Here is a 25,162-nt window from a genome sequence, read left to right as displayed (position 1 = left end):
AAAAGTTCCATCTGTTGTAGAGCTGGCTGGCTTCCAAGAACCAATCTTTCATGAAAAATCTCTCCCCCCTCCCCCTTTAAGATGTCTCCTCAGTGAATGGATCCAGAGTGCCTCTCCCCACTCTTATACTGAAACAGTCTTTTGTCTTTATTCATAGGCAGGGTAGTCCATGGTCTGTTACAATGTTGTTTTCACCTCCAAGTGGTTTTGATTGTTTGCAGTTGCCGATGATGGTTTTCTATTGACTGTTCCATGATGTGGCAATGTTAGACCATTGAGCCTCGCATTACATCACTGGCTAAGTTTTGGAGGAGTGGTAACCCAATCCTACATGAATAGGCTGTCACCAAGTAATATTACTCCAGCGTGACTCCTTTTAACCTTAAGACCATAACGACATAAACTTCAATATAGTTACATTATTCCTCAGATGTTATCGGTACATATACCATGCCATGATTATGAACATCAATAAGTTGCAAGCTTTCAATAGAGGCCTTATATGTTACCCTTTATGGACAAATACCTTGTAAGCAATGTTATCAGGTCTAAGACAAGAGTTGTTTGCAAAGAACCAGGGGACCTTTTGCCAAGGGGATTGTCACAATTATCCAGTGTTTTCAAACTGCGTTTTTTCTTTAGCTAGATGTAATTACTGAATAATATAGATAGTGCCAGCTACTGACATTATCTAATTTCTTACTGAGAGCAGTTACAGCAAAAATGCTTATTGAGACAGTGTTAGTAATTAGAAAAACTTGTAAACTTCATAGTTTAGAATTATAAAACTTAAACCAATAAACTTGCAGCAGTTAACTTGTTCGTTTGATTATGGAGTTCTAGTTTAGCAAATGCTTTAAGATTCAACTCTCAGTAGCTAACTTGACTAGAATTTGTTAAACAGCCTCAGATTTACCAGTTGTAACTTAGCAATTGGATAAATATAGCTGATTTTTCAGAAAAAAAATTAAACGTAAGCTTAATTTGAGTTAAAACACTTTAAAATATTTTGTTTAGCTGCTCTATGCATACTTGTCTGTGGCTCATAGTCAGCAAGATAATATACAGATTCCCTTGATATTGTCGTACTTTTAAGGTTTCTTTCATCCATAGGCCATATTTTCATATTCCCAAAAAAGGGACAATAGATATGCTTCCTGAAAATTGCATATCTACCTTTCCTGTAGTTCTCTAGATACTTGTCCAAGATATCTATCGCAATATAAAACAGTAAGTCTGTAAATAGACTGACCTTAATAGCTCCAGCAGATGAGACAACTCTTCTCAATCTTTTTGCTGACTTCCTTTGAATTAAGTATTAACTTGGTTTTAAAGAGACACTGAACTTCAAAACAATTGAAAGTAGTCAAGTGCAGTACATGCCCCCTCTTGTCCATCCAATTATAATGGGTTTCAACCACATTTTACTGTTTTTAAATGTTTTTTCTTTCTCCTGTTGACTGACACACTCAAAGCAGAAAGTGAATATACACGAGATATTTTCAAATGCAAGAAGCTCTTCAATTTATTTAATCAAATCTATTCCAGTAATCTTAGGTTGTCAGCAAAAATATTCATACATCTGACTTTTTAAAACCAACAGTATTCCTTTTAATAAAGCAGCTTCAGGAAAGCTTCTACACATCTCTCACTGGTATTCTGTACCATAGAAACTTTTCTGCTGTGACGCATGCATTCATGAAGGGTGATTACTTTCTGTACATCATAGGTGATCTGTAAAGCTTCTTAAACAGAAAGTAATATACTAAATTAATTGTGTAATTTAAAAAAGTAAAGTTAAAAATGCATTTTGCAACAAGTATTCGTAAATTGAAAAAATTACGTAATTTCTCTAAAATGTTTGTCATTACAACTTTCCCTAATGCCAGCAACAGGATAAATACTATGAGAATTAAAATTTTAACGAAAGGGTGTATGCTTGTTTAGTATTAAATTCAAGTAGCTAAGCAAATATTTCTTAGAAGAAACCTAGATATTGCCTCAAAACCAGCTTCAACCTGCTATTTTTACATTTGGCTCTGGTCTTACATTCTCAAGTAATGAGAACTAAAAATGTTTTTAAAAATGAGGATAATGTGGGTTGCATCAAATTTTAACCAGCCTTTCATGTGCTTAACTTCCATTTCCTGACTTTTGTATGCTTAAGTATATAACTACATTAAAATCAAGGTAAAAACCTATTTTAAGGCAACATTCTGGTTGAGAATTTGTTGAAGTTTTAATGTATGCTGTTGATACCTTAACTAGGGAACAAAACCTGGACAGGAAAGTGGAGTCGAGCTTGGAATAGAAACTATTCAGTTTGGAGCCCCAGCTTCTAGTGGTAGTGACAGTGAAGTTGGCCCTGTGCTTTCAGAGAAGCCCACTGACAAAATACCTGAACCAAAAGAGCAAAGACAGAAGCAGCCTCGGGCAGGACCCATCAAAGCACAAAAGGTAAGGGAGAAGATCTTTAGTTAACAGTAGAAGCCTGTATAGTGGGCTCCTGGGTGGCAGAGAAGTCCAGTCAAAAGGAAAAATACCAGAACTGTGGCTTGAAAAAAATTAAAGGAACTGTTACAGGTACAATCCAAATAAGACAGACCTCGTTTCCCGCTGTGTGTTAGTCAGAGAAGATGTTGTGCATCAGTTTACACCGTTACCAAATCAGCCATGTAGAAAGAACCTATAAATATATGCTGTCTGAGCAATCTAAGCCTCCTTCAGAACATCCAAACCTACTTTTTTAAAGTGGGGATGTCTCTGAAATCACTTTTTTTATAACAATAAATGGCCTATCTTGGTTTTCCTTTAAAAATTGTGTATAGACATTACATTATTTATACTGTCATGTTTAGAGCCCCTATCTGGTCTTCCTTTGCTAGTTGCATGCTAAAGTGCTTGTCCCTACAGGAATATTTAGCAGTCTAGAGGGAGATGGAGGAGAAAACTCCTGTGGTATAGGACTGACTGGATTGTCTGCTAACCAAATGGGTACTGACCTCTTTTCCTCACCATCAAATACACAGGCTTGTAGGAAATAGGGGGACAGGAAAAGTTGGGGGATAGGGGAAGAACACTGGCTTCTCACACTGCAGCAACCCTCTCCAGTGTTTTGGAATAAGTTGGTGGTTAAGGTACTGACCCCAGCCCTGAGTTCCCAGGTCCTCTTCCTGTTGCCTGAGTCCCAGTAGTGGTCCCAGTACACTTGTCTACTGGGAACCCCTTAGGTTTTTTTCTGAAGACAAATTGGTTACTTACCCCATCATGACTTAGAAAATTGAAGGTCATTAGAGTGCATCTACTTGTTAAAGAGCCAGCATAGTTTTGATAACTGTTACACTGACAGCCTGTAATCCAGTGACATTTGCATAATTAATGTTAATAGCAGCAGAGGACTACTCAGACTAAATGTTCATATAATTGACTTGATGAAAATACATTAGTAATCAACAACCTTATAAAATATAACTGAACTCAGTCTTGCATTAAGAACATGCGTATATTGTATGTGTGTCAAATCACTTATATTGGAGTTACGTAAAGGTGATCTGCAAAGGTAAAAAAATGCCACGTTTTCATCAAGTATACAGATTGCATAGATAGTCTGTTTTTTCTGCTTGTTTCTACTTTACAAATATCAGGTCTTATCTACTTTGTTTTTCCTGGTAGGACTATAACCTCATAAGACAAGAGAATTAAGTGAGCTATTGATGGGGGAAGAGATTTTCAGTAAAATTAAATGCAAACTTTTTAGTTAAGTCTTAGATGTTTAGGACTTCTCTTCACTAGAAGGTTGTACTGCTTTAACTATACTGCAATGTAGTGTGCTTGGGGATGAGATGGGAGAGGAGAGGAAGGGTGAGGCAGAACTGTCTGCTGTAGGAGTGATGAACCTAAGTGGCTACTCTAGCCAACACATTTCCCCCTCCTTTCTCAACAGCTTTTGAGCCCTACAGGTGCAAACTCTCTGGGTAGGAGTTGTTTTTTGTCTCCATTTAGGGGCCTCCCCAGCAGACAGACCTGTAAAGAAGGGTTTCCTTTACCTGTCTCTGGAGCAATTAACCTCCTCATTCCTTGTCATGAAGTACTTGTGGTGAGAGAGAAACTGCCAGTCTCTCCCCTGCCCACCCTTAGCCTCCATTAATGCATTGAGGGCTGCGCTGCCTACCCTAGCCCACTAGCTTTAAAGAGACATTATGCTGCTCCTGCTGCCTCACAGTAGTAGCCACTGAACTGCTTCAAGCAGTCTACCCTCTGGGGGTGTCACCATCTATGAAGAAGGGAGTATCTTCTGAGTGTCATGGCACGGTGTTAAACTTTTTCTTCCTTTGTGGCCACAGACTCCCAGAAGCCCCTCAGCGCTCTCCCTCCACACAGTTATAGAGAAATCAACTTTACATTTAAAAACATTGATGATAATATAGCCATATACCATTGCAGCCACCACTCCTGCAAAAGAAGACAGGGAAACACTTGCAAATTTGAGTTTGTGTTTAAAACCCTTTTAGTGCAAACAAAACTGTGGAGGAAATGACTGGCAAACATCCATACCCCAGTGTCTCTTCAACTTAGGGCTGAGAATCCTCCACCTCCAGCTTTTTAGGGCTCCAGCAAAAACAGAAGACTCAATATTCCTGATACTACTAAAGCTAAAAAAAATCCGTTCAACATTGCTAGAAAAAACCTTTGGGGCTCTCTTTAGACAGTGTATATTAAAGTTCACTAGTGCAATTTTTTCTTCTTTGCAGGTCACTTTTAATCTTTAGACTGACTATTTAATCCTATGCCATTTAATATAGCACCCATAGTAGCTCTGCTTAGATCTTTGGCTTCCTGCTGGTAATTAGTGCTTTTAAGAGACGTGTGATACTCATCTGGTGCCAGATTAACATCTCTAACTAGACTAACCTTCCTTTTATTTAAAACAAAAAAAACCCAGACATACTGTTTACACCCTCAAGCAGCGGTCACAGACTTTTTGAGTCTTGGTAGATGTCAACAAAATGTTTTGACTAAACAGCCAACACTGACAAGTTAAAACACTAATTTAGCTTCCAGACTTGAGTCCAGTAGAAAACAAAGAATATAAACCTGGTCCTATTGGGAAAGAGCGTTCGCTAAAGAACAGAAAGGTGAAGGATGCCCAGCAGGGAGAGCCCGAGGGACAGGAGAAGCCCAGTCCCACCACTGTCAGGAGTCCAGACCCTGTTTCGACAAAAGAAACCAAAGCCGCAAATGAACTGAGTACTGAAATAGGAACAATTATCTCTGTCTCTGCTCCAGAGTTTGGAACAAATACAAAGGTAAGACAAAAAGTGGCACATTTCATGAACATTACTGAACAATGTGTGTAAAAGAGATATTTCATTAACTGTAACCCATTATTGGTCATTTAATGTCTGAATCAGCTATGACATTTAGTTGCCTGCTGATGAAATCATTCAAGTATTACATAGAAGAACTTACAAAACATTGGAGTTGAAAAGTTAAACCATTTGCCTGTAGTTGTTCTCAGGAAGTAATATTTAAAAATAGAACACTGCTGTGGATCATGTGCCCTGTATGTGACTGTGGTTGACGTGTTCTAAACTGTTACACTGCCTCATCGGTGATTACAAGTGCTCACTAAGCTATAGAAAATAAGTCTGTGCTCTGAGCCCTAGGTTCTGGTCTGTGGGGAATAGCACCAAAGAGGTTGGAGTAGGCAGAAGCCTTGAACTTCAAATCAGGCACTGAGTGTATCCAAGTTACACAAGAGCAAGGTGGTCAACCATCATCAGAGAGCTGTACCAAATGTTGGAGGGAGACTCAGTTTGCAAGTTTGAGTATCACAGCAAAGGAAACAGCATATATCAAGCTTCAAGATAAGCTTTGGTATGGAAACATTTTCAAAAGCACGTAAAGAATTTAGATGTCCAAATCCTATTGAGTTCAATGAGACTTCAGTGCTTTTGAAAATTGCTGGAACATGGTGAAGACACTTAAGCTTCACTGTACATTCTCTGCAGATTGCTCTTTGATTTTATGGAGACCTTTTGTAATAACACTTAACAGGAAGACCTCTACTTTGCTTGCTTTCAGTCCTGATCCTTAGCTATGCTGTACTGACAGCACAAAATTGGGGGGAGGGGTAGGAATAACCAAGGCTTCCCAGTGATCCTCTGCTGTTGTGATAGCTCCTCTGAGGTCTGTTGAATCCAGTTTAACTTTAAAGCGGCCTACAGATTACTTGAATTTACACCAAAGGACTAGCCCAGCACACAGCCAGTGCAAGATTGAGCACAAAGATTGAGAACGCGACTGCAGAAATTAAGCTCCTTATCAACTGGAGGTGGGGAAGTGGACATTTTAAATAGGAACTGGTGGTTGTTTCAGTAGAAGGTGGGCACATACCACCCGCTGGCAAGACAATTTAATGACTCGGGACTTCCAGTTTGTAATGTTCTGTCTCAGTTGCCTGCAGATAGTCAATCTTGAGCTGGAAGTATTGCTCTGTTGCTAGCAGTGACATTGTACTTGATATGCTGAGGAATCTGAGATACTAGTGACTCCAAGAATGTTGTTTAAATAGTTAGCCGAAACAACTTAAAAAAAACTGAGAGCATATCTGTGATCCTTTAAGCTGAGTTGCCACATGCTCTCCAGTGAACTAGAAGCAATCTGCAGAGCAGTTATTGGAGGCTGCACATCCTTGGAAAGATTCACTCTTGAGAGACATGAGGGGTGGTACATAACCTCTGCCATGGAGAAGAGGTAGTCTCTGAAATCTCTGTTCTAGCCTAATGAATGTTTCTCCTGTTGCCAGCAGTGGAAAGTTTGTTTTAAGGTGTGTTGGTGAGTTTGAGTAAATAGTGGGTGCTGCTGTTTTTAATCTTGTCTGTATCTGTGTATTGGCTTCCCTGAACCAGCAGACTTAAATGTCTTAAGCCCACCAAAAACTGATAAGATGAAAAGTGTAACCTCTGAGGTGCTGAAGTAGTATTTTTGGTGACTGGCAGGGGAGACCATGACTGCATCTTACTTTGTACATCCTGGCTTGGGCCTAGTTCCTTTTATTGTCAGAGCCCAATGGGTTTTTTGTAACCTCTTGTTCTAGGACCAGAGCATCCCATTGAGGCCTATCAGGGCAAGGAGAACATAATCATCTTTGCCTGACTCTTCCCAGGAAGCATTCAGAATGGGAAAGATGCCTCAGCTGACTACCCAAAAGGAAGGCCCTGGATATAATAGCACTAGCAGCATACATTGACATCCTTTTGTCCTCTCCCTAATCCCAAGAAGTTACAGGCAACCCACAAAGGGAAAAATTGGTTTTTGTGATATTTTGGCTCCTTTATTAAGTATAAAGAAGACTTGAAAGGGTGGGATTGTTCTTTTAAGTTTTTTTAAACGTAAGTTGAAGCTATCAGGAGTATCAAGTCTGGTGTCTGCAGGAAGCTTAAAGGACCAGAGTGCTGAAATGGGAGCTATCCCAGCCCTTAGCTGAAATGTTCACACAGATCTTTTCTCCCAGCTGTTTGAGTTAAATAGGTGTTAACAAAACAGTGTTTTCTACAGTTTACCTAAATATTCCTTGCCCTCTCAGTTGTTCAAATTTCACTCATTATTGTGATGTCATAATTGTGTTCTCAAGTCACCCATAGAGTCCTCCATGAAAAACAGGTAGACAAATCTTTAATTTTGAGTATAAAACCAAGCAGGAAAACTGTATTTAGAAGAGAAACTTTCAGGCTTTTTTTAAAACATTACCAAAGCAAAACACAAATCTTTGCAGGTCACCTTTGAGGTAGTGGCGCCATCAACTTCAAATCTAGTTTTTAAAGTAGTTTTAGGTATCATGCCTGTCCCTAAGTTCCTCTGCCAGCTTTTGTTTTCCAGCCACATTTTTGTGTCTTTAAAATGTTTTTCTCTCCTTATTCCTTGGAGGACCCAGCCAGACAAAGTGAAATGGACTGTACAAGGAAAAACAGATGATGGCTATACAGTTCTCTAAAATGCACAAGTATAACCAAATGAAAAATAGGGGGAAAGTTTTCCTCTATTGTTGTATTAATTTTAGATAGCATTAAAAGTAAATTTTCAAACAAGTGATTTTAAAGTGTTTAAGCGAAACACAGTGAGCAGTCTCTTAAAAACAAACAAAAAAACCCCCTACTGCTCATGTAAGAGGATGGTGAGTTTTCCCTCTAAGTCAGGTTGCAACAGTCAAGTATACTTTGTCTGCAACTCCAGAACCGCAGAGCAGAGTACTTCACCCATTCAAAAAAAGCTCCATAATGAGAGCACCCATGTTGTTTAGTCATGCTCTTTGCATTATAAATATAGAACGTCAGGATGATGATGATCCATATAATATGAGAAGAGACTTGCTTTTTGGAGTTGCTGCTGCATCTCATTTGTTTCAACAGTTTTATGTTTCTATGGTGAGACCACTCTTGCTGTCTTCTAAATCTAAATAAACAAACCACACTGGCCTCTCCACCTCCCCCAGAAATCATTAAAATGGTATGTAAACCACATCTTGCAATTCATAGGTACAGTCAACAAGATCAGTCCTACCAGTTTTGAAAGTAATGGAATCCACCTGGTACTGACTTGTAGTTAATGGAAGCTAGCTCTTTAAAAGAAGCTAAAATGTCCCAATAGGCCTGGGAAATTGCTTCATTTGCAGCCTAAAATGGATGAGCATTTAACAACCTCCTTGGCTTGGACAATCACCTCAAGACAGAAACAAATCAAACTTCTTTTCAGATAATACATAATGTAGCTTTAAACCAGCCTTTTCATTCACAGCAGGTTCTCTTCTCAGTGCCAACTCTTCTCTGTCTCTCGTCTTCTAGATTCATCTCAGCTTTGTACAACATTCTCCTCCTTTTAGGCAACTTAGGGTAGCTGGGAAAGTTGGCCCCTCTGTTTCAACTTCTGATTGCCCATACAAGTTAAAAGAAAGCTTGCACATATACTTCTCATTTTTTCTTGATACTGCTTTGGAATTTTATTTAGATAAATAGAAATTATTTTATTGGTTTCTTCAGTATAACATTAATAAATATTAATAACATCCTTAGCCTTTTGTAGTTCAAGACAATCATGTAGAGCCAAGAGAAGTATTTTTTTAGCCTCAAAGACAACCTTTGAACTTTTGCTTTTAGTGTTGTAACCTTGTTGGTCCCAGGATATTAGAGAGACAAGGTGGGTGAGGCAATATATTTTATTGGACCAACTTCTGTTGGTGAAAGAGACAACCTTTTGAGCTGCACAGCTTCTTTGGATCTGGAGAAGGTACTCTGTGTCGTCTTAGCTAAGGCTAAGATTTTGTCATGGTTATTTTTAGTAAAAGTCATGGACATGTCACAGGTAATAAACAAAAATACACAGAAGCCATGACCTGGCTGTTACTCTTGCTACTGCGGCTCCATGGTTTCCCCCACCACTATGGCAGCTGGAAGCTGCAGGGTGACCATATATCCCAAAGAGAAAACTGGACACCCCCAGCCACTCACCCAAGGTATTCTCCCTCCCCCCGCAAGGCTGTCGCCCATTGCTGGAACCCTCGAGAGGGCCCCCTCAGGAGTCTGTTGCTGGAACTTTGCAAAGGGCTGCTTGTCCCTGCTGTTGCCTGTCACTGGAACCCTGCCAGGGCCCCACTGGCTGCCAGCTCCAGAGTCCTGCAACCCCTGGGGCTGAAGCAGAGAATGTCAGGGAGGTCTCTGGAATGGTTCTGTGACATAAATGTAGCCTTAATTATAGCTAAATAAAAGGTGGAACAGATGGTTTAGTGTAAATAGAAAAGGAGTACTTGTGGCACCTTAGAGACTAACCAATTTATTAGAGCATAAGCTTTCGTGAGCTACAGCTCACTTCCTCAGATGCATATAGTGTAAATAGTTAACACATTGTAAAAGATCATTTAAGGTGAAGTGACCAGTTTACACCTCTGCAGGACAAAAAGTGCAGTTAGTGGGTTAGGGCTTGGCTGCACTACTAAAATGGCCCAACCTGATGCTCACTTTAGATAAGCTATTACCAGCAGGACAGTGGGGTGGGAGGAGGTATTGTTTCATATTCTCTGCGTATATAAAGTCTGCTGCAGTTTCCACGGTATGCATCCGATGAAGTGAGCTGTAGCTCACGAAAGCTCATGCTCAAATAAATTGGTTAGTCTCTAAGGTGCCACAAGCACTCCTTTTCTTTTTGCGAATACAGACTAACACGGCTGTTACTCTGAAACCTACTAAATTAAGTTGACTTAAGTCCAGGTACAGCCATCTGCAGTAATTAAAGCAGTGTTTCACATCCACACTATGCTCCTTCTGTCATTTGTGCGTGTCCTCACCTGGAGTGCTTCCACTGACTGAAGTGGGGCACTGACAGCTAGAGCCCCACCGCCCTGGGGCTCACAACTGGAGCCCCCCTGAGCTGAGGCTGGCAGCCCGAGCTGAGGCTGACAGCCCAAGCTGGCAGCCCAGCACAGGGCTCACAGCTGGAGTGTAGGCTGGCAGGTTCCCTACAACACAGTAGCCGGTCTGCGAGTGCCCAGCTGGAGCCAGGATTCTGGGGGCTGCCACTGTCTCCACACCACAGCAGCAGCAGCCCTGGGAGTCTCATCTGCAAGCAGGATTCTTGGCTCTAGTAGGCTCCCATCCCCAGGACAGGGAGCTTACCAGCAGTGAAATTGGCTATTCCATATTCCAGCTCCAGCTGTCACTCCGTCTCTGTCCCCTTCCTCAAAGGGAACCTGCATAAAACCGTCAGAAGACAAGCCTGGAAGCTTCAATTCATAACTTTGCTAGACAGTCAAAATCATGGTTTTAATAAAGACACTGGATTTATGGCTCATTAGATCAATCTAGCCTGCTAGCCTCCATTTTTTGTCCTGACTGCTGAGGTGTTAACTGGCCACTTCACCTTAAATTGTCTCTTACAATATGACAGGTTACAATATGTTAGCTACTTGTGCTAAACAGTCTGTTCCACTGGTATTTAGCTATGACACCGAGTACCTTTCACAGACCTGAAGAGCTCTGTGTAGCTTGAAAGCTTGTATTTTTCACAAACACAAGTTGGTCTAATAAAATACTTTACCTCACCCACCTTGCGTTTCTAGCAACCTTTAATTTTTAGTTCAGTAAAAAAAATTCTTCCAACAAGAGGGGTGTTGCCTAAACACACAGTTTGTGGAATGTTTCTTGTAGTTAAGGCACTTGATTTGTATTCTAGGAATTTGGCCAACATCCTAAAGGCTATCCATCACTTAACTTCCATTGGGTTATTTAAATATACTTGATTGTCAAATTCAAGCATATGTGCAATTTTATTTATAATCCCAAAGAATTGTTGGTAGATAGAAATCCTAGATTTTAAATGCCTCAACAGCTTCACGAGGAAGAAGTTTAAATGTGAAGCATCTACTGTCAGTTCTGCCTGCCATCTCTGTGGCAGATTGACATTCATTGATTTAGTGACCATGTACCTTTTGCATTCTGATTCGCACCATTCCTGATGAAGTTCCTCAAGTCTCTTTCTGAAATAAGAACATCTTGTCAAGAGACTGACTTCTTGGGGGTTTAATCAATATCTTGTTAGTGACCATCACAGCCTTGAGAATGCAGGTGTATACACCTGTTTTCATAGGCAGGCAATGGGCTTGATCTTCACTGTTACTAATTCAGTGTAATTACACTGGCATAATATGAAGAATCAGGCCTCATAAATTCATAAAGACCTGTAACTTAGTAAGTGGCAAATACAACAACCCTGCTAGTGAAATTCTATAAGTCAACTTGTGTCAGTCTTGTCCCAAACAATGTTCAGCCCTGTAAGAGTGAAGATAATGAGAAGCCTGGTGCAGGCTCTTAAAACCAAAGTAACTTCTAAAAGATGCAGACATCTAAAGTGTCTAACTTTACAATGCCTGCTAGAACATCACTCTGTTCAGGCTGCTAGGATCTTCGGATTAGGTTCCACAAGTGACCACTCCAGTGACTAATGCATCCTGAGACCGTACTTGGAAGAGTGTGGTCAGAAGTATGTATTCCATGTACTTTGACAACCAGAGAAGGACAAGAACTGAACCATATTATTCAAGTTATTTCTCTTCACCAGCCCTAGCAGGGAGTGGTGGCAGTGGATATTAATGGAGAGACCCCATTGGAAGCCAATATCAGTACAGAGAACACAGAGCAGGAATTTCAGATCAATATCAAGCAACAAACCTAGCTTGTTCCCTGAAAATGTTTCTGCTGGAAGTCATCACCTAATGAGGATTAAGGACAACGACTTTCTTGAACAAAGGGGGATGTATGTACAGTATGCTGGTAATCCCCAGCAGCAGCTAGTTCAAAGTGGACCTTGGATCTTAGTGCAGGGAAACCTAAATAGGAGGGCAGGTGAGCACAGCAGAATGATCCTGGATAAGGAAGACTGGAACTTTCATCCTCATCCGTTTCATGAAATCACTTTCCAGTGCAGAAAAATCCAAGGGGGAGCTTGTCTCATCCATGGAAAAATCATAAGAGGTAGTTTCCAGAAGGAATCCAGGAACAATAGCCATTGACTCTCTCCCCTAGTATTGGGCCAAGGATCATCTTTATACCTTTTCCCAATATTTCTGAACTCGAGATGTTTTTAAAAAGTTAATCTCACATAGTAATTAGCAGACCTAGAAATGGCAATTTGGTCTTCCTTTTGGTTCCAAACAAGACCCAACATCCTTTTGCAAGGACTAATTCTACAACTCTGTCTAGTTGCACTAAGTATGGTAGTATAGCTTTAGAAAAGGAATCATGGAGACAGAAATGCTGTTTGGAAGAGGGCATAAAACCTGTCTTTATATTCCCAAGAGTTGGCTTTGAATGCTCATACAAGAATTTTAATATGACTTCAGGAACGAGTGCGAGGAGTTTTCCATCCTGTGATGAGCTAGTAAAAATTCTTCATTTTTGCTTTGAGTTGACGTCTTAGTTACCTTTTTAAAACTTGATAAGATCTTGCCATTTCCAGATCAGTTTTTCACTGGCCACTTGCCACCAGTGAAATTTCTTATGTGCACTTTGATTTCTCCATCTGTTCATCTTTTCAGAAAAGAAGTCTCAGCCCTTTAGAGAAAAGTGCATATTCATCCCCTCCATTCTTTTTTTAACCTGGAGAGCCTTATCTTTCATATGCTTACCTAAGAAACATCTGATCTTATTTTATACTATTTTCTTCTGTGTTTTATAGCCATGTGCCTAATATTAAAAGCCATTAAAAGTTGTATTTAGCTTCGAAAATTTATCATCTGGACCGCATACATGATTAAGGGCAAGGCTTTCCTGGGATATGTTGCCTCTCACAGAGCTGAAATCTTCCCCAAATTCTTCTAGTGCAAAGTAACTCAGCAGTGAGAATTGCTGGACATGTCTTCTAAGAAAATAAATTAATATGTGTGATGAAATTCTGTCATCATACTGCTTGGTGAACTGCTTCTATGTAAAAGATAGTCAAACCACTATCTGAAAAGACTACACCTGAGACTAGAAAACCTAGTTTAGATAGGGGGTTCATTTTAATGGACTTATTTTTCTTCACAGGAGTCTGTGACAGACTACACTACACCTTCTTCTCATCCTAACACTGTGGCTGCTAGCAGTACAAAAATGGAGGAGACTTTGGTGACTAATGTAAGTCTATTGTAGTGAATCTCTTGACCTAGAACAGGGAAAATGTATTTATACTCTTGTCTTCCTTTTTAAAAGCACACAATGTTGCATTCAGTTAGCTATTAGTATGGTTTCCATTATGTTAACCAGGTGTTCATTGTGTAATTCCACTGTAAAAAAAAAAATAATAATAATAACTTCAGTTTGGTTAGTGTCTGTCTCTGAGTTCTTTATGTGTTACATGGTGTTTCTTGTTTTTAAAACAACGAAAAATTTGGAAGCCTATGTAAAGTAAAGATATTTTTAGAGGATACTTGAAAAGAGATGGTGTCAAGATTCAGGACGACTGTTCCAGATAGCAGGAATTACAGAGAAGTTACCCTCAACAGCATTTGTGAGACTAAGGGAAAGAAGAGGCCTGTAGTAGTAGTTAGAGGTGGAGTCTGTAAGATAAGCGAAGGGAAGTCCCCAAAAGACTTGTTTTAAAAGAATTATTTTGATCTGGATCCTGAAATTAATTGTGGCTATCAAATGTGAGGGAACCAATTTAGTGGCGTATTTAAAGTAGACAGCAGAATTCAATCATAATGCTTGAAGTACTTCCCACAAAACCAGCAATACTGGCTTTGTGGATTTGTCGTCTGTATTAGTTTTTCTTACATGGTGAGAGAGAGTACCAAATAGTGCATGACTCATAGTGACTTCAAATGTGTCTTGAACTTGGTGGTTCTCTGTCAGAGTAGGAACCTGGACCTTGTGATTCTGCTAGTTTGAACAATGCAAATATAACTAGCTCAGAGTTGACTGGATTTGGGGGAATTGTGACAGGTCCTACTCCTACATCTCTCCCAAGAGAGCTTACAATTTAAAATAAAATGTATTCCTATTAAATGGATTTAGTGATAACATCCTTGATGCATTTTTGTGGCAATGTTGTTTGTAGCTACTCCTGCGCACCTCTTCCGTTCAAATGCTGTGACATTTTTTGTGCTATTTGTTAGTGGTAGACTCAAATCCTAGGCAAAGTATGATACTTTGTTTTGTAATTCCTTGGTCCTGCTGATTTTGGTGTATTGCATTGTTGCCTGGTAGAGTTGGATCCACACACAGGAAATATGGTCTCCGAGCAACAACAGAGATTTGTGCTTTGTCTAGTTTCAAAGTTTCATTACATGTATTTTGAGATTAATCTCATTCTGTGGCAGCTAGGGTGACCAGATGTCCGGATTTTATAGGGACAGTCCTGATTTTTGGGTCTTTTTCTTATATAGGCTCCTATTACCCCCACCCCATCCCAATTTTTCACACTTGCTGTCCGGTCACCTTAGTGGCAGGTCTGTATGCTCTGTGCATAAACTAAGAGTTGGTGATAGACAGGAGTAAGAGACTATTACTATAGCAAGGATCATAGCAACATTTTCTCAGACCTTGCGTTTAGGACCTTGAGTAAATCCATCATTAGCTTTTTCTTGTGCAACAATTGATTGCATTTTGTCAAATTTGCATTCTTTCTCCTAAACTTGCCTTTGTATGAGAGTCCTGTTGAAAGAGAGCTAGGAAACTAGAAATAGCCATATGCAAGCATTAGTTGCCAGGTATAGTTTTGCTTATTTTGTGGTCCTGTGACTTTTTGAAGAACATAGTTTCTTTTTTTTCTTTTTTCTTTTTTTTTTTGGTAGAAGTTGCATCTCAGAGTTTGGATCCTAATAGGGCCAGGCTTGATTTGGGAAGAATTTTGTACCCCCATTGAACTAAAAGTACATTTTGGGCTAAATTCCCAAATGGCTAAATCGCACAACTATACAGAAAGCATTGGTGCATGGACAAATAAGCCTGCAGTCACTCTCAGAGATGACAGGTGTTACCTGAACACATACTAAATGACCTTTCCCCTCCAAATTTTCATCCTAGTTTGTCAAAACATCCCTGCCAAAAGCTCAAGCCTTGAAGAAAATTTAATTTATTAGCACTGCTTGAGCTTTTGCTCTTAAGGGGCTTTTGTAGTAGACTTAGTTAGAATGTGATGTGTGTTGCCTGCCTTTCAGGTGCCCCTGCCCCACACCCTTCCCCTCCCTAGGAGGGAGACTCTACAACAGAGCTCCAGCCTAACTCCAGTTTCTCCCGCTACCGTGGACCTCACCCTCAAGGTATGTACCACATCCCTCTAAGGGTCATTTTCTTGCATGCAAGGGAAAAAGATAATGGAGAACTTGCTGGCGAACCTTTTTAGAGCCTTCCTTTGTTTCCTCTTCTGAACTGCTTTTGCATATAAACAGATGGCTGAAACAAAAGGGTGTATCAAAGGGGATGCATTCAATTTTAAATCTCTTTAACCCCATTTTGCATTAACACTTGGCCTCAATCTTGACTCCCACTACCCTGAGAGTTAATTCTAGGGAGGCACATGTAAGAGTGTAAATATTGTGGCATGCTGCTCATGACAGAAACCTGTCATATTTTGACGTATTGGTGGATAGGTCTGTTTAAAACAAGCTGGTTACAGATTGATGGTTGTACAGGTTTTTAAAAACTGAGTAGTGCATTAACTTCAGCAAGCAGTACTTGAATTTCTTAGCTCTTTTTCCTTTTGCTTAGTGATGTGTGACTTGTACAGTTAGATGATTGGAGTAGTAAATAATGAAAAGTAGGTTGGCAGTAAGTTATTTTATGTCAACAGCTATTGTCTCATATAAACTAGTACAAAAGTGCTTTGCTATACTTGTGGTGGTTGACATTTCATGCTCCTTTATTGTGCAGTGTGGAGCAAGTATGTGAGAGCATTTGTTCTATGGCATGTATGTAGTCTGATGTTGGGAGGGTTTGGATTGTGTGTTCTATAACTCACTAACATTATTAAGCTGGTCTCTGTCCTTTGGCTACAGCATTTTTAGGAGGGTCTGTCCTTTCCAGTGTCATAGATGAGCTATGTGATAGTGCTTGTGTACACTGAACTAGTAAAAGCATTGCAACTTCCTCTAATTTTCAGAAGGCACAATATTGTCCAAACTAGAACTCACGCGAAACAGGGTTGGATGCATAGCTAACTGGCTTTCAAGGAATTTTCATGCAACTCCCCATGAGAATTTCTCACTGAAATGGTTTTGTGATAGATGAAAGTTTCTTTCCAGTTTTCATAGACTGCATACAGCACAACCCAGTGGTTCAACCCTAGTTACTGTTAATTCTCCTTTATTATCCTCCCCTCTTCTTGTTTCTGTATGTTTAAAGTGTCTCAGCCAGGAAAAATGTTAGTCTATTTTAAGGGGAAAAAATGAGTGAGGTCAGAAGAGTGGTTTAATTTGGGGAAGGTAATAAAGAAGGAAGAGTAATCTAGCAAGGGAAACTCTGCTAGCTGGTTAAAATTTGAGAAATAATATATTACATTTCGATCTAACTTTCTGGTGTCTGGAAGCACTTTTTAAAATTGTTACCTTTAAATGTTAAACTTAATAGAACAACACCTAGAAATAAGTAGCTCATTCACTAAACACTTGGTACAGGTAGGAATATTACCCATCCTGAGACAGTTTCACACCTTTTAAGCATTAGCCTGCTGAGCAGAGTGTTGAGTTCCTTTTGTGTATATTTTCTTGTCCTGTAACTTTGTTGGGTCACTTCTCTACCAGGCTGATTTGATTGTCCTAATAAACACTTGATAGATGATAGCTATATCCACAGTAGGTATGATGAGAAATTTTGTCTAAAATCTGTGCTGAGAGTCCACAAACATTTTGGGAAGGCTTATTTTTTTATTCCCCCACCCCACCCCCCCGTATTCTGCCTCTACTCAGACATTCAGGATTTGCATCTCTTCCTGCAAATACCAAAGGTAGTTCACACTTTTTCAAGGCACTCCAGGACTTGACTATGCCCCTACCATCTTTATGCCAGAGTCTCTGGTACCCAAACAGAACATTGCTGCTATTCTCCCATCCTACTGAATGTAATCCTTGCTTTTAAAAGCTGCTTTGAGGGCAGCAGTGAGCATTATCTTCCAACCCTCCTCCCTTAGAGGAACAAGAGTTTCCAGGCTTTTCTTCTGGAATGGAATAACGCTCCAGTCTTCTCTCTTGTTCCTCCATCCCCTGTCATAGCATTCCATCTGCAAGGAGTTCCTCTCAAGAAATGGGGGGTGGGGAACTCTGCCACAATTGCTCCTTTTTCTGGGCCTCACTCTGCCAGGGAAAGATACTCTGAGTGGAAGGCTTGTTTGGATCTCTGCTTCGCTCACATCAACCAAGTCTTCTCGGGAGACACCTTTGCAAAGACAGGTCAGCCATGTTAGGACTTAGCCAGGCCTTTGCTGATCAAGGTCTCTTTGGCAGGGAAAGTCCACAATCCTCTTAAACTTCCCTGCCTACTGTGCTTCTAAATTCCAGGGTCACATCTAAAGGTTCTAAGTGGGTAACCAAGTCATTTGGCAAGGAATCTGCCTTTGTTTTTCTGTCCTTGCTCACAGAAAACCTTTTTTCTTAGGGAAGTTGTCTTTTTGCTTCCTCTGCAATTATTTATTGACTTCTGAGTGCTGGGACCCTGGAGCACTTGAGCGGGCTAAGGCCCAGTCGGAGTCACTATCCAACACACTCCCTCTCCCCCAGATGAAAAAAACCACAGAGGCTCAAAAAACACAGAAAGAAAGTAAAATCATTCTGGATGCTCTTGCTGCTTCCCCAAGGTCTTAGAATTGAGAGAACTTCTTTCTCCCAAACATGTTTGAAACATCTGGTATGTGAGAAAGATGCAGCATGGATACTCCCTGGAATTATAGGCTCTTTCACATCCCTTCATCCTTTCTCTGATCTTGAGAGGTGATGAGAAACTTAATTCTGAAGGAGCCCTAATCCTACAGCTAGGGAAACAAAGTCTAAAAAAGGAAGGTGTTCAGGACTCTGCTACATGCTCTTCATAGTTAAAGGGTCAGGTGGAGTCTGGGCCAGTTTGGTCACAGACAGTGAATACGTTTGATAAAAGACAAAATTCAGGATGGCGACTTTTGCTTCTGCTCTCACTGGAACCACTCCATGAGACCTTCCAACATCAACGGACCTGGCAGAAGCTTATTTACATATTCTGGTCAGACCCTTGTCACAGACACTTTTCCTGTTGGTCTCCAGAAATTGCCAATATTAGTTCAAAAAACTACCTGTCTGTCATCTTCCCCTATGGTGTTTACACAGGTAATGATAGTGATATAACCTGGCTGAGGAATCCAAGGTCTTAGATATAGCTGTTCTTACCAGGTTTGTGACAGACTTGTTCTCCCTATGAAGATGGTCTATCTCAGGATCAAAATAGCATGTGGGTGAGACAGTGGCTCCCCTACAGGAAAGGTTCCACAAGATCCAGGCACTGAACTCTGAGGTATCAAGGAACAAAGCGTCATTCAGCCATACTTGCAGATGCTAGGTCTTAGTCTCGCTCAGAGATTGCTCCATGTAAAACACTACATGTGAATGCTTCAAGGAGTTTAATTTACAATTAAGAATATAGTTTCCTTACAGCTTTGGGAAATATTCATCTGGTGTGAGGGTGGAAGGGTGTGTGGACAAACCAGGCCTGCATCTGATATATTTATTAGAAGAGGCTCGGCCTCAATGCATGTGTTTGTGGGAGGAGTCTGTCCCAAAAAGGGAAGTAGTCAAGTCACATATTTTCTATGAAGTGTTCAAAAGCACTTGTGTGGAGGGGAAAAAAATCTTGAAATAGTTCCTCCTGTCTGATGTCTTTTTACACTTCAACAATGGAAATTAAATACAAGTTATATTGGTTTTTCCATCATTTTCTATGATGTGTAGACAAATAACATAACTTAAATTAGGGGCATGCGGACCTAATTTCTGTAAAATGAAGTAGTTGCAGCCATGCTCCATTTTAATTGGAGGTGTGGCCGTCAGAGACTACTTGTTCAGTAAAAAGTGCTACATCTCAATTCAAGTGACTAGGCCAGTCTGATCAGACTTGTGCATTTTCAGCACTGAATGAGTTTGACTCTGAACAAGAGACCAAATGAAAATAGTTCCTGCCCTCAACAGTTTGTAATCTGATAAATGAATAATTGCAGCATGGAACCCATAGTCTTCAATGGCTAACCCTCAACTTTAAATATGTGGACCATTGTCATTGTAGAACTTCATGGACCATAATTAAGATTTAAGTTTGTGGCATGTCTAGTTCGAAAATTTATAGTAAAATTTCCTTCCCTTTGTCAGTTTAGCATAGTCCCTCAATATTCTCCCTAGAATTATTGCATGGAATTCCAAGATTTGCTGTTAAATAATAACAGTGCTAAAATCGTCATTTTTTGCTCCAGTCAACCACTAGGTTGTTTAGATCAGTTTGTGGAACAGCTTAGAAATACGTTTTTTAAATGCTTCAGAAGACTGTTTGACCCTGACTGTTTGTTGCTATGCAAGGTTACATACATCCATGATTACAGAAAGTAGGATTTGACCATTTTTTGTATTTATTTTTTCCTCTAACATGAGTAGTGGGCATGAGACACTTTGTGGCACAGTTTATCTCCAAATTATTTTCTTTAAGGTCTTAAAATATGCAGCGAAACAAGCATACTAGTTATATGGTGTGTAGTCCTGTATTAAAATTATAAAATAAAATGGACATTGTGTTCAAATATACCTTTTTGACAAAAATGATCTGTCTGTACTCCCTTAAATGGTTTCGGATCATACTAAAGGTAGAAACTTGCTGTTGTGACACTTTTCATTGAAACATGCATCAGCTATGTCCAATTTCTTACCTTTTTGCACCAATGACTTATCAAAACCATTTAATTTTAAAGTGAATGTTTTTATTTTAGAACCTATTTTATGGTATTTTAAGCATGTATGAAACAATATATTTCCCTAACTCCCACTCCCCTCGTGGGGAGACAAATCAGTGTGAGCAAATTTAATCTTGGATACGGAAAATTTAAAATGGTTGATTACTTAGTCAGTTGGAGCTGTTTGGGAGCTCCCACTTAGGGCTGTGGGTTTTTTGCATGAACACATAGCATTGTGCAATTATAGTGATCAAATGTTAAGCAAGGAGGCTCGCACGGTAGCCTGTATTTCCTTTTTAACTAAAATGAATTGTTAACAGAAGGACTAACTGAAGAGCTAAAATCTTTTAAATAGCTAACCTGTTTCTCTTTTAAAAAAACAAAAATAAAAAAGCCACCTTCCTTTTTTTCCTAAATAGATGGAGTCCGCACGTAAAGCGTGGGAGAATTCTCCAAATGTGGGGGAGAAGAGTTCGCCAATAACCTCAACAGCATCTCCCATAACTGGAGGTAACAGTGGAAGCAGTAGCAGCAGCAGTGCACCAAGCAGCGGCACTTACAGCTCTTTCTCAAGTGCATCAATGCCTCCTATTCCTGTGGCATCAGTTACACCTACAACTTCATTATCAGGTATAGGGCTTTACGTTGCATATTGTGTTGCATCACCCCCTTTATCCAGTTTACTTGTTACCCTTTGATCATGCCAACCTCGTTGCTTTCTTTGAGATTACGTATTAGGTTCTGTTCTGTTCAGTACAAGCCATGGTCTACCAAAACCCTCTTTTTGGAAGGTCTGATATTTCCCCTAGGCTTTTGCTGCATAGCTAGCTGGGGAGAGGAGTTTTTGGTCTCTTTTCCAGTAGGGTGGATCTGGAAGATTCAGTTTAGGAAGCTCCTCTTCAGGAAGATCCTCTCTTGGCTACACAGATATTTGTGTATAATATAGCTGTTCTCTCCCACCTTGTAGTCTTCATGCTGCTGGCCTTGGGGAAACCAGTAGCTGTGGCAGCTACCCAGTTCCCACAGTTGTCTGAAAATCTCCAGATTTTGTTTTTCAGTAGTGCTGACTGAGGACTTTTTTTGTGGTAGGTGCTATACAAACATACGTAATATGAAAGTATCCCACAAGACTTTCAAATAACACAGGTTTCACTACTGCTATGCACAAACATTAGTGAGAAAGTGTTGTCTCCTACTATAGCTTACAAAAGTAGTAAACAATTAAAAAATTCGATATCCAATTAAATCTTCTCTCATGTGGCCATTAAAGGGAATGTGTGCTCTAATCCCAGCTGAGGTGACTAAAGAAAGTTTCTTACTATGGTGAACTGACATTCTCTGGATAACTGGAACAGAAAGCGCAGTCATGTGTTAAGAAATATTAAGGTTCTGGCACCTCAGCCACACAGCCGTCTATATAAGTACTTCTTTATTATTCACCCTTGCCTGTGGTAGTCAGTGCTTCCAACATTTTGTCAGACCTACTCAAAGATAAGTTTTTGAATGATACGTGTTTTTTACCCAATCCAGGAGCTGGAACATACACTACCTCTTCACTGAGTACAAAGTCTACAACCGCCTCAGATCCTCCTAATATCTGTAAAGTGAAACCACAACAGTTGCAGACAAACAGCCTTGCTTCAGCCAGTCACTTCTCCCAGCTAAGCTGCATGCCATCCCTCATTGCCCAGCAGCAGCAGAGTCCACAGGTCTATGTGTCTCAGTCTGCAGCAGGTAATAATGTTTGTGAGGTTGGAAGGGAGAGGTGCTAGCCAGTTCTTTGTTTTCTTTGGAGTTAAACAAGTTGGTAGGACTTTAAAAAAAAAAAAAAAAAAATCATAGTACAACTCAGATGAAATTATTTCTGAAGTTAGTGATATACTTCTAAGTTATTACATACTCTATTCCATTTTTACTACCTGCAGCAAAAACGGAATGACTAGAGGGTAGGTTACATACCTACTTATACACTAGTGTATGGAATGGTGTTACATTGACCAACATACTCAAAAGAAACTTCCACTAAATAGAACAAGTTTGTATCTTCTCTGTATTGTATGTTTGTATTAATCCCTTCTTCTGTAACCTGCTTTGCATTTTTTTAATTTTAAATCTGTTTGTTTAAATGTAGTCATCTCTAGTTTTAATCTAATTTTATAAACTATTACAGCAGTGTGTCTCTCTTCAGTGATACCTTTCTCTAACTATAAAGAAACTACATGGGTTTTTTCCTTTAAATTGCATACATTAACGTGTTCTTCACACAATGCTTAGTTGACTGAAGTAGGGCATTTAGAGGTCTGCACAGAATTTACCGTACCACTAAATTTCATGGGATTCAGGATGCATATGCACAATTTATAACTATGCAAAAGCTCAAAGGGCAGGTGGACCCACCTTCCACTTGTACATAAGAATGGCCATAGTGGTTCAGACCAGTGGTCCATCTAGCCCGGTATCCTGTCTTCCAATAGTGGCCGGAGCCAGATACTTCAGAAGAATGAGCAGAACAGGACAATTTATCAAGAGATCCCCTGTCGTCCAACTTCTGGAAGGCAGGGGTTGTATGACACACCCAGAGCATGGGATTGCATCCCTGACCATCTTGGGTAATAGCCATTGATGGACCTATCTTTCAAGAACTTCTCTAATTCTTTTTTGAAACCAGTTGCAATTTTGGCCTTCACAACATCTCCTGGCAATGAATTCCACAGGTTGACTGTGTGTTATAGGGAAAACGTACTTCCTTTTGTTCGTTTTAGACCTGCTGCCTGTTGTTTCACTGGGTTCTTGTGCGATGGGTAGGGGTGAATAACACTTCCTTATTCACTTTCTCCACACCGTTCATGATTTTAGACCTCTATCATATTCCTCCCCTTCCGCCCTCCCCCGCCCCCTCCAGTTGTCTCTTTTTTAAGATGAACAATCCCTCCCCTTCTATGGGCAGATCTTCACTACAGCGTGGATCAACACTCTGAGGTCAATCCACCGGCGGTTGATTTAGCGGGTCTAGTAAAGACCTGCCAAATCAACTGCAGTTCGCTCTCCAGTCGACCCCTGTATTCTACCCTCAGAGAAGAGTAAGGTAAGTCAATGGGAGATTTTCTCCCGTTGACCCCCTGCGGTAAGTTGACCTAAGGTACGTCGTCTTCAGCTACGTTATTCACATAGCTGGAGTTGCATAGCGTAGGTCGACTTACTGTGGTAGTGTAAACATAGCCTGTGGAAGCTGTTCCATACCCCTAATCCTTTTTGTTGCCCTTCTCTGTACTTTTTCTGGTTCTAATATATCTTTTCTGAGATGGGTGACCAGAACTGCATGCAGTATTCAAGATGCGGAATACAATGAATTTATATAGTGGCATTATATTTTCTGTCGTCTTATATATCCCTTACCTGATGGTTCCTAACGTTCTGTCAGCTTTTTTTGTCTGCATATTGAGCAGATGTTTTCTGAGAACTATCAACGATGACTCAAAGAAATTTCTTGAATGCTAACAGATAATTTAGATCCCATCATTTTGTATGTATAATTGGGATTGTTTTCTGGAGTGCTTTACTTGGCATTTATCAACATTGAATTTTCTCTGCCATTTTCTTTCCGAGTCACCCAGTTTTGAGATCCCTTTGTAACTCTGCATAGTCAGCTTTGTACTTAGCTATCTTGAATAATTTTGTATTGTCTGCAAACTTTGCCACCTCACTGTTTAACTCTTTTTCCAGGTCATTTATGAATATGTTGAATAGCACAGGTCAGAGTTCAGATTCTTGGGGGACCCTGCTATTTAACTGTTTCCACTGTGAAAATTGACCCTTTTTTTCCTATCTTTTAACCAGTGTCTGATCTGTGGCATGACCTTCCCTCTCATCCCGTAACTGGGTACTTTGCTTAAGAGCCTTTGGTGAGGGACTTTGTTAAAGGCTTTCTGATAGTCCAAGTACACTCTCTGAATCACCCCTGTCCACGTTTATTTGACCCCCCTCAAAGAATTCTGGTAGATTGATGAGGCATGATTTCCCTTTACAAAAGCCATGTTGACTCTTCCCGAACAGATTTTGTTCAGCTGTGTCTGATAATTCTGTTTACTATAGCTACAACCAATTTGCCTGGTACTAAAGTTAGGCTTACCAGCCTGTAATTGCCAGGATTGTCTCTAGAGCTTTTTTAAAAAATCAGTGTCACGTTAGCCATCCTCCAGTCATCTGGTACAAAGGCTGATTTAAGCAATAGGTTGCATCCTGCAGTTAGTGGTTCTGCAATTTCATATTTGAGTTCCTTCAGAAATCTTGGGTGAATACCATCTGGTCCTGGTGACTTTTATTACTGTTTGATTTACCAGTTTGTTCCAAAACCATCTCTACTGACACTTCAATCAGGGACGGTTCCTCAGGTTGTCACCTAAAAAGAATGGCTTGGATGTCGGAATCTCCCTCATGCTTGTCTTCCTTGAGTGCTCTTTTAGCACCTGGATTGTTCAGTGGCCTGCCACACTGAATGTCAGGCTTCCTGCTTCTTGTGAACTTAAACAAAAATTTTTACTAATAGTCTTCAAGTCTTTTGCTAGTTGCTCTTCAAATTCTTTTTTGGCCTGCCCTATTATACTTTTACACTTGACTTGCCAGAGTTTGTTCTTCCTGTTTTCCATAGTAGGATTTGATTTCCAATTCTTAAAGGGTATCTTTTTGTGTCTAACTACCTCTTTTACTCTGTTTTTAAACCATGGTGTCATTTTTTGTT

The 25,162-nt window shown here is 40.1% G+C and overlaps 1 protein-coding gene across 15 annotated transcripts in view; it reads left to right on the top strand.

The window, feature by feature from the left end:
* The window catches only part of PRRC2C (proline rich coiled-coil 2C), a 115,184-nt gene that overhangs the window by 54,490 nt on the left and 35,532 nt on the right, over nt 1-25,162 (top strand). For 10 of the 15 annotated variants that reach the window (XM_073356343.2, XM_073356350.2, XM_073356344.2 and 7 more), the window contains exons 21-26: nt 2,269-2,457; nt 5,055-5,306; nt 13,575-13,664; nt 15,689-15,790; nt 20,844-21,054; nt 21,955-22,158. In XM_073356343.2, coding sequence (XP_073212444.2) covers nt 2,269-2,457; nt 5,055-5,306; nt 13,575-13,664; nt 15,689-15,790; nt 20,844-21,054; nt 21,955-22,158 — 1,048 coding nt within the window. The remainder of the gene's footprint in view (nt 1-2,268; nt 2,458-5,054; nt 5,307-13,574; nt 13,665-15,688; nt 15,791-20,843; nt 21,055-21,954; nt 22,159-25,162) is intronic. The other 5 variants (XM_073356346.2, XM_073356352.2, XM_073356348.2 and 2 more) reach the window with 4 other exon arrangements.

The sequence above is a fragment of the Lepidochelys kempii genome, chromosome 8, assembly GCF_965140285.1.
Source record: "Lepidochelys kempii isolate rLepKem1 chromosome 8, rLepKem1.hap1, whole genome shotgun sequence".
Lineage (NCBI taxonomy): Eukaryota > Metazoa > Chordata > Testudines > Cheloniidae > Lepidochelys > Lepidochelys kempii.
This window is presented reverse-complemented; position numbering and strand designations above follow the sequence as displayed.